A 10,657-nucleotide genomic window follows, 5' to 3' on the forward strand; every position below is an offset into this window, starting at 1 on the left:
AAACTGTTGTCTTTGTAGTATTGTTTGGGGAGGCGGGTGTTTTTTTGTTTAAGAGTGAATACTTAGCGTTTTTGTATCAGAGTGTAGAGTGTTTTTTTAAGTGTGTAAGAGAGGGAAATAAAACTCAATTATTTTGTATTATTTTTTTAAAGAATATTTTTTTTAAGTCTCTATTTTTTTACAGACTAGAAGACAATCTGGTGACTAACCATTCACATAATTTTAAAGAGAAAATTCAGAAATCGTTAGTTTAAATAAAAATAGATTCTAACATTTTAATCTTCTGTAAAATTTGCACCATCTTCAATGTCATTCTAGTATTTATCCCATAGGAACCCTATTTTCCTTTAACACACCACCTTCTACAAGAAACATTGATAAATATTAAATTGTAAGGCCTAACTTATAAAAAGTGATAGCTAGAGCAACATCTATCAAAGAAGGCTTGGTTAAACCCAAGCTTATCACCTCATATAGAAGTTCTTTAATTGCAGCATCCAAAGTGGGTAACGGATGACAATGTAAGATAGCGGTACAAATAGATTCATATTTAGGAGAAGGAGCCATAAAAACTTGAAAAAGATGAAGGTGATCTACACTTATAATATCTTGGGCCAACTGATTCCATATAGGCTTAATGGTGTCAAGAAAATCATTAACAGATTGTCCTGAGTCTTGTCTTAAGGTTATAGAGAGTAGTGAGAAGTTGATATATAATAGTGTGTAAGTCCTATTATTTTATATCAATTAAACAAAAAATCTCATTTTCCTTTTGCAGTATCAAATGTAGCAAATTGTATATTGATGGATAGATGGAATAGAGTATTAGAAGATGAGACAAGCGTTTGTTCAGTATTTCTGTAACAGAAGGATAATACAATTATATGATATACACCTATACAATAGAAGACTAGTTGAGGCCTAACTAACTATAGCCACTCAAGTCCTAATATCTCTAACATAGAAAACCTGTTAATGATTTAATGATTTTTGCTATCCCAATCTTCAAGGCGGTCAACATATTCATCATCATCTTCTGTAGCAATCTGAGTTGGTTCAACAATATCACCACTAACAATACGCCAAAGCTTACACCAATTCAAAAAACTGTTCATACATTGAGACCATCGGGTGTAATTGGTACATACCATCCAAAATCGTTCTTATAAGCTGAGAAACCTCAATTTTATCCATACCAAAAAGAAGAATAAGATTAACAACTCTGCCCAGTTCAGGAAAACTGATAATAGCAGAACAAAGTAATAAAATCAAGATGGGCTGCAGGAGTGGAAGGAGGAGAAGAAAACAGAGAAAAAAAATTAGGCTAGGGCTCTGATACCATATATGTTAGGAACAATATGAATTATATATCTTTCTTAAATATCATTAAAAAGGATGTACTCCCCTCTCTCTCTCTCTCTCTCTCTCTCTCTCTCTTAATTTTTCTATCTTAATATTTTTTTCTTTATATATATATAATAATACATATTGCAATGGATTTTCATCCAGCGAGATTAAACTTATTCATGAGAGTCAAATCACACTCCATCTCATTAACACTTCACGAGTAAACTCAATATTATATTATATTTTAATTAAAACAAACTAATTTCCTTCTAATTGAACTATACTTAAAAATGCTAGTCTTGAACAATTATCAAGTTTGGGAATGGATATGGTAGGGGGTTGATAATGTTGGCACCTAAAAGAGAATACTCCACGTAATCTTCCACCAACATTTTCCATGCTAAGTTAGTATGAGTATACTCTTTCCTCCACTATTCCCTGCTTAATCCGACAAATAAGCATAACTATACAAGGTTGGACTGAATTAAGTCACTGAACTAAAATTTGGTTGTCGGGTTGAACTTTGTCCACACTAATAAAACAGCAAATTCTAGAGAGTTAGCCACTGGACTAGCTAGAACAAAATGCAGACCTCAAAATTAACTAGATATGTTTTTTTGCGTTAAATATTTAAATTTTACACAGATAGATTTTGATGGTGAAAATGATGACCACCCTTTCAAGATTCACTCTTTGGAATTTAACTTTGCCTCCTCAGCATTATCTTTATCTCTCAACCTGTGAAACAGTAGAAAAAATCCCATGTAGTTAACAGAGGAAAAAAGTGAGGAAATTAAATTCATAGTCTGGGGACCTCAGATCAGATAGATTAACACAATGAATTAAGCGTTCGTATGTCGTTTAAGAATGGGTTTTGTGTTTACCATGAATGATCAGGATTTTCTAGAACTTTATATTAATCCGGAGTGACCTCCATCAACCACGAGCCTGGGAAAAGATCTTGCAAGAATCCAGTATGGAGAAAACTGGATTAGTTATTGGAATTGAGGTGAGAAATGGTTAAAATTACAATCTTTTGATTAAGGCTTTTAATTACATCAATCTCCTTCTGAATAGCTCTGGGCCTTTTCTTGGGTTTTCTGGGTGGTTTGACACCGGTAATGGCAGTGAAATCAGCTTCAATCTCTTCTCTGGAGAGAGCGATTGAAAACTTACTCTTCTGCGGCTGCGGCGCTAAGTTCACTACTTTTCCAGTTCCGTCGCCAGCTCGGCGACTACGCAAACTCCACGGGCCGGCAGCAGCGGGGTTTGAATCATCCTCCTCTTCAGTGGGTTTCTTATCGCCATGGAGATCAGTCATCAGCTTCTCGATATCATCATCGTCAGCCACAGGGTTAATCGGAGAAATTCGCTGCACCTGATTGCTACCGCCGTGCTCATCAGGGTGATCACTGGAAGAATTGCCGAGCTTCTTGCGACGGATGTGTTTCTGGTGACCCCATTTGAGGCACGAGGGCAATGTGAAGTTGTGAAGCGGCCTAGTTGCCGGATTAGGCTCCTCTCTTTCTCTCTCTACGTTCGCAGCCATTAGGCTCCTCTCTTTCTCTCTCCGGAGTGAATGTTTTTCCCGGATGAGCGACGACGGTTACGTTTCGAAAAACCAACGGCGGTTACGTTTCGGAAAACTAAAGACGTAATGAGTAGTTGGATAGTGTCTGTATGTGTAAGAAATTTATTAATTAAAAAACTCACTCGCTCACCCACCCATTCACTCGCTCACCTGTGAAAGCAAAACATTAGAGGAATAGAGGAAGGGGCGGCTTGTGGGCGGCTTGCGTGCGGGGGGGGGGGGGGGGGGGGGGGAGGGGGGGTGGGGATAGAAAAATCACCAGTAAATCTAGGTTCGGTAATGTGTGTCTATATATGGAGGACTGGTTCGGTGGAAGGATTGCAGGTGTTTGTAGTAGAGTAGAGACTAGAGAAGTGAGGAATGACGTGCGGGTGGGGTGGGGTTAGGGGTGGCTGTCTCTATTTTGGGTTCTTATTTGATTTATAGCCCTAAAAACAAACAGAGTGAAGGATTTTTTAATTTTTTTTGTAAATTTTTCTTTTCAAAAATATAAAAATAAAAAAGGCAGTGCGTTACTAGGCACCAAAACTGTCTAGCATGAGCGTGCAACGCACGGGCATGCTAAAGGCATTGTGTGCTGCCATGTATTTTTTAAAAATATTTTTTCTCTCTCGTCTACTCAACATTAAAAAAATAATAATAAATAAATAAATAAAACAAACCAAAACTATCTAAAAGAGGAAGGGAGGGGTGAATAAGCTCATCCACGCGTTAGCAAAGGCTTCTATTTCTCAAACTGATTCCTCTTGTTGGTTATATTTTATTCCGCATTGTATGAACAATTTTATTAATGAAAATTCTCCTTTTATCCTTAAAAAAAAAAACAAAATTAAATGCAATATTGTATCATTCTTTCTTAATGAGCATGTATCTACCAGAGATCCCACACCTAGAAGTTCCCAATTTCTTTCATCATAATTCTTGGTCAATTGACTGACCTTCTGTCAAGCTTTGTAAGTACCTCCTACTGTTTTTAAGAAAAAATTACTTATATATCACAGAAATGAATCAGACAATTAACATGTACATTATATAACAAGTTACCTGAATCTCTTTCAGCAATAACTTGTTGATACTTCAAAGTGAACTCTAAAAATTCCTTTTCAGATTTAAAGCTGCGTTTTGCATTCTTTCGTTTTGCTTCAGAGGCTTCCTAAAATACCAAATGTGCAAAATAATAATAACAAGCTTTGGTAAATAATAAAGCCTTTCTACAATACTACATAATAACATCATTACTATGTTGAAATACTAATATTAATTTCATAAAAAGAAGGAAAATGCCAAAACAATGATAAGAAATATGAAAAGTAAGGACCATCAATCAGCTAGCAGTAAAGCATTAACTAAACTAATTATAATAAGAAGCATGCATTTGATAGAAAATTACACACTACAAATTATGATCACAATTCACAAAAGTTAACAGGGATAAGCATACCTTAAAGGCTGGCTGGAAATCAGTTTGAGCCCCACCCTTCTCACCTCCAAAGTCACCAGGTGGACCTCCTCTTGGGCCACCGCGATACCCAACCCTATCACCAAACCTGCCCTCGCCATCACCAAATATCCAAAATACAAATCAAGGCACGCAGGCCATCTACCAAGACTATAACTATCTAAGCTTGGTCCTCGTGTCCATCTAGCGCATTCCGAAGCTATTGATCTGCACCTGAAAAACATGCGATGTAACAACCGTCAGTGAATAATGCTGGTAACCCACTTCCACGCGTTAAGTACAATATAGATAGATATAAGAATACCATTTTGAGACTAGAATACATATATAATCCTAAGCAACTCTAGCTTTTAAAACCAAGATCAGGACTCGAGACACAACAATAGACTGGACATTATAAAACCACACAAAGGTACTAGCATGCATCCTATCCTAAAATCACAAGACAAGATAATAACAAGGCTCAACAGTAACAGACAATGTCAACAATTGGACTCAACAACAATCAATAACAACAAGCAGTCAACAGAGAACACATCCATGATCCAACCTTATGCCAAGTTCCAACCATTACTCCTCTTCATCATTATATCAGTTCCAACATGTACCTCCAGGTCACCTTATAACGCTTACCTTATCCCTCCGGAGCACGCATGCTCCTCACCGACATACCACCAACAAAACCACCCACATGGTAGCACCACAGTACCATTCGCATGACCCGTGCCTATAGCACTATAATCAAGGGGTCAGTGCCTATAGCACTAACATGGCACCGCAGCGTGCGCTTATAACTTGATCCATGCCTTTAGCAAGCAAATCAAGGGTAGTCTGTGCCTATAGCACAATTACCGATCACTCGTTGTGCTAACCGCCAACAAATATTTTCCACCAATCACATCTCTTTCCTCATCATGGACAAATCAATCACAACAATCAATGCACAGTGATAACAACAACCAACAATCACTCAATCAACAACGATAATCAATTCACAGCAATACAACAATCAACAACAATAACCATATCACACAACTCTACAAACTGCGCCCGAAACATCACACAAGACATCATAAACACCAACCGGGGCACGAGAAAATGACAAACGGGATAAAACAGCACAACACACCGCCCGTACCAGCGGGTGGTCAACCACCCCGCCATCCACCCGCCGGCGGGCGGCAATGTACCAGCGGGTACACGGCGGGTGGTCGTCCACCTGCCGTCCACCCGCTGGTACGGGAGACGGTACCCGGCGGGTGGGCGGGTGGTCAGGTGGGGGTTCATCCCCCCACCGACCCCCCGCTGGTATAATGGTAATCCGGCATTTTCCCTTTCGGGAATTCATCAGTTAAACCCAAAACCAAGTCCAAACACATCCCAACACATACCAACAACAACATGGACACAAACGACAAGAATTAAACCAAGAAACACCACAATTATACCCTAAACACGATCCCTAAACATGCCAAGACTCGAGATTAAGCACATAACGGTCCAAGAGCATCAAGAACCTCAATATCATCAAGAAGCCTATATGCAAAGCCCTAACCTTGAATCAATACCCGAGCATGCATGAACCCACCCAAGAACACCAAAAACATCACAACAACCAGATTTACAATATAAACCCTAAGGATAAGCTCTAAACATAATTAAATACATGAACATATTAAGACCACACAGGACCATCAAGAATATCAAGAATAACAATAATCCATACCACAGATTCCTAAAGACAAGCTCTAACAAAGCACAAATACAAAATCATTCATTCAATCATTCAAAGGAGCCAATCGATAAAAGATAGCAAGGAAAATAGGTTTTGTAAGACATGGGCTACCTCTTAGCCTTAATTAATCCTCCCTTGGCTATTAGGGTTCTTTTCCAAGATTTCCTTCTGATTGATTTCCCTAGGCTTGATATACACACACACATACACACACAATCCATTTTTGTTTTTATGTGCTTAGAAGCTGCGAAGGAAGAGGAAGCTGACAGTCTTAAACTCCAAAAATTGGCTGCACAGGCAATTAGTGATTTGGTCTCTTAATATTGTTATTTTTGTGCTTGTTTCACCTCTTGGCATTTTCTCCCTTTTTAATAATAATTTGCCATTGTTTATAAAATTATTGGGTTTAAGGTAATTAACCATAAATAGTGCTTATGGAATACATTATTCTAACTATATGTTGGTTTTCATAAATGCAATTTTCTGGTTATGATACACAATATGTCTAGGTGAACTGGATGGTGTTTTCTTTAAGGGAAATAATAGAGATGCCTTTTACATGATTTAACTTGATAATCAAGAATTTAGGACTATTCTGAGAAGGCAACAAGAGCCAAGAAGTGATAATCTACATTCTAATAGATACAATATGCAAAAGGCTTAATCTCTTAAATGCTTGTTTGGGACAATGTGTCATCTATGCTGGCAAGGAACTTTACTGTGTTTGCTTGTTTGATACCCAGATCCTGTTGTAGTTTAGATGCATTTTTTTAACGTTACTAGGATTCTTGATGACTTGGAACAACGGAACACTTATGAATATCTTAGAATATAATGCATCTTTTTGTTGTTGTCTTTCTGTTTTATGGGTGTGGTTAGACATTATTCATGTAAAATTTGTAGGTAAACTTTCTAATAATTAGCACAAAGGTAGTGCATACTTTATTGACTGATGTAATTTTCTCAAAACTGGGTTGGCTATATATATTAGGTAGACAAGATACTCAGTTTTCTCCCATTAAGTTTGATGCGGATTAAAAGTTTTTCTCTAAAGTAATCTCATGAGTTCTTTGTTGCAGATTGAAAACGAATATAGACCAGTGATGATTTTCCAGTTGCAATGCAGGTAATCCTTGTTCTCCCTTTTACAGATTTTCTTGACAGTATTTGTGGAATAATTTATGTGTTTACAAATCTTGAATTTTTATTTGTTTATGACCTCAAAAGTGCTACTGCAGTATACAATAATAGGATTAGTCCAGACTTTATTTTTTTTATTGTAAGATTCATAAATTTCAATATATTTTGCAATTGAAAATCTTTTGCTGCTTCGTACCCTCCCTCGTGCTGATTTAATTCTTGTTAAATACTCTCTACACTGCCAAAGACACCAGAGTCACCTGTAGCAGGCAGAAACTAAAATTTTTTTAAATAAATAATATATGAATAGGCGCCTGTTCCTTATGAGAAACAGACGCCTATTCTAAATTTTTTTAATTTTTTAAAACTAAAGGCGTCAGTTCTTCATGGGGAATAGACGCCTAAAGTCTAGACGCCTAAAGTCTACTTTAGGCGACTGCGTACAACAGACGCCTATAGTCAAAACTTTCAGCGTCTTGTACATAGACACCTGTTGTAAAACAGACGCGAATGAGTTTTTACAACAGTCGCGTAGCCTTTTTTGTACTAGTGTAGGCCAGTGCTCTGATACCATATATGTTAAAAACAATATGAATTGTATATATTTCTTAAATATCATTACAAAGGATGTACTCCTATATATATATATACAAACGGTAATATATATAAAAAAAAATGGAAAAAACAATCAATAAAAATAATAAACCAAATTACATACCTAAATTAAAAGCAGAATATACGTACACTAACAACAAAATACATATTGCAGTGGACAATTCTCATCCAGTGAAATCAAACTTATTTACCTGCAGATTCAAATCAGACTTGTGCCATCTCATCCACGTCCCATGAGTAAACCTAATATTTTATTTAAAACATGCTAATTTCCTTCTAATTGAACTATAATTAGATTTTATCCTTTTTACATAATACATATTGCAATGAATTTTTTCCAACGAGATCAAACTTATTTATGAGAGTCAAATCAGACTCCATCTCATTAACACTTCACGAGTACACTCAATATTTTATTTTGAAACAAACTAATTTCCTTCTAATTGAACTATTCTTAAAAATGCTAGTGTTGAACAAGTATCAAGTTTGATAATGCTAGTCGGACAAATAAGCATAACTATACAAGGTTGGACTGAAGTCACTGCACTGAACTAAAATTCGGGTGCCCAAAAACATGAAACAAACAACCCGGCAATTTGGTTGTTGGGGTTGAACTTTGTCCGGTATAACATAACAAAGTCTAAGAAAAAGATAATAATGGAATCTCTGTAAAAGCAAGAATATAAGTGCAACTGAAATAGAGCAATGATAGCTAGAAAATATCACAGAAAATTTAGGCAAGCTAGAGAAGAGAACTCAAAACTTTTAATTTGTGTCAGAGAATTGAACTATAGCAAGCATTCTACAGCACAACACGTTCATAAAAGCACAAAGTTGTAAGTACGAGGACTTAGGTTGATATTTCCAACAAACCTGGCCTGTCCCAACATTAACTCTTTCAAGATTAATGTTGACGGTGAAAATGCAGACCTCAAAACTAGATAGATTTTGAAGGTGAAAATGATGACCAGCCACCCTTTCAAGATTAACTCTTTTTCCACTTTGAAATTTAACTTTGCCTCCGATCCTATGAAACAGCAAAAAAAAAATCCCATGTAGTTAACAGAGGAAAAAAAGTGAGGAAATTAAATTCATAGTCTGGGAACCTCAGATCAGATAGATTAACACAATGAGTGAAATTTAAGTTAGAGAGAAAAGGAGGAAGAAGATGAATAAAGCGTTCGTAGTTTAAGAATGTGTTTTGTGTTTACCATCAATTTGATCAGGATTTTCCGGACTTTTATATTTATCATTTTATCCGGAGTAATCTCCATCAACCACGAGTGTGGGTAAAGATCCTGCAAGAATCCAGTATGGAGAAAACTGGATTAGTTATTGGAATTGAGGTGAGAAATGGTGAAAATTATAATCTTTTGATTAAGGCTTTTAATTACATCAATCTCCTTCTGAATAGCTCTAGGCCTTTTCTTGGGTTTTCTGGGTGGTTTGACACCGGTAATGGCAGTGAAATCAGCTTCAATCTCTTTTTTGGAGAGAGTGATCGAAAAACTTACCTTTTGCGGCGGCGCTAGTTCACTACATTTCCAGTTCCGTCGCCAGCTTGGCGACTATGCAAAAGTCCACGGGCAGGACGCAGCGGGGTTGGAGTACGTCCTCCTCTTCAGAAGGTTTCTTATCGCAATTGTCCGGCCTTTCCCTTGCATGGAGATCAGTCATCAGCTTCTCGATATCATCGTCATCCGCGGGGGAGTTAATCGGAGAAATTTGCTCCACCTGATTGCTACCGTCGTCCTCCTCGGGGTGATCACCTGAAGAATTGTCGAGCTTCATGCAAAGGAGGTGTTTTTGGTGACCCCATATGAGGAACGAAGGCAATGTGAAGTTGTGAAGCGGTCGAGTTGTCGGATTAGGCTACTCTCTTTCTCTCTCATCGTTCCGAGTAATTATTTATGTCATCTCTCACACTTTCTAGATAGAACAAATGCAAGGATTAGAGTTCTTGCTTTTCCGGGATGAGCGACGGGGTAGGGGTGGGGCTAGGGTTAGGGGTGGTTGTTTCCATTTTGGGTTCTTATTTGATTTATATCCCAAGAAACAAATGGAGTAAAACATATTTTTTTGGGTCAATTTTTCCTTTTAAAAATCAAGGGTTTTGACTTTGTATAAGGAGTTGTCCAACCCCCAAATGACAAGAATCGAACACCCAAATATTATTTACCTAATTTTCTTCCCGATTAAATAAAAAAATATAGAAATTAAAAAGACAACCGTGCGAGTTAATGGGAACCAACATTGTCTAGAGTGAGCATGCACATGCTAAGGGCATTGGGTGCTGTCATGTATTTTTTTAATACTTTTTCTCTCTCGTCGACTCACATAAATAAAATAAAATAAAATAAAAACACAATACAATATAAAACAAAACAAAACTACCCAAAAGGAGAGTGGAGATCAGAGGGGAGGAGATTTATTACAAAACATTTTTTTGGTGAATTTTCTTCACAAAAGTACAAGAAAAACCATTTCTCAAATTTTAAGGAAAAAGTTATGTTTTTTTTAAGGGAAAATTGTAAATAATGCCCCTCTATAATATGCCAATTATCAATGTCACCCCTGAATTATAAGTTGTGTAAATGTTGCCCCTCAATTATCAAAATGGTGCACGTATAGCCCCTCCCGTAACAGACATGTGGTTCCTCACCGCTGTCCATCGCTAGTACTTCGAATCGAGGGAGGGAAAAAATAACTAAATTACATATTTACTTCGACTTAACGGTGTCATACACTAACGGGGAACCACATGTCTGTT

At 37.1% G+C, this 10,657-nt stretch overlaps 1 protein-coding gene across 1 annotated transcript; it reads right to left on the reverse strand.

Annotated features, from left to right (window-relative positions):
• Positions 1-2,338: 2,338 nt before the first annotated feature.
• On the reverse strand, positions 2,339-2,896 carry LOC109164445. The gene has a single exon (XM_019312982.1). It carries the CDS (start codon positions 2,894-2,896, stop codon positions 2,339-2,341), a length of 558 nt encoding a protein of 185 aa, XP_019168527.1.
• Between the last annotated feature and the right edge of the window lie 7,761 nt (positions 2,897-10,657).

This window comes from Ipomoea nil, unplaced genomic scaffold (genome assembly GCF_001879475.1).
Source record: "Ipomoea nil cultivar Tokyo-kokei standard unplaced genomic scaffold, Asagao_1.1 scaffold3065, whole genome shotgun sequence".
NCBI classification, from domain to species: Eukaryota; Viridiplantae; Streptophyta; class Magnoliopsida; order Solanales; family Convolvulaceae; genus Ipomoea; species Ipomoea nil.

Coding starts and splice junctions, on each gene's coding strand:
- LOC109164445 (XM_019312982.1), bottom strand. CDS start 2,896: ATGGCTGCGAACGTAGAGAGAGAAAGAGAGGAGCCTAATCCGGCAACT.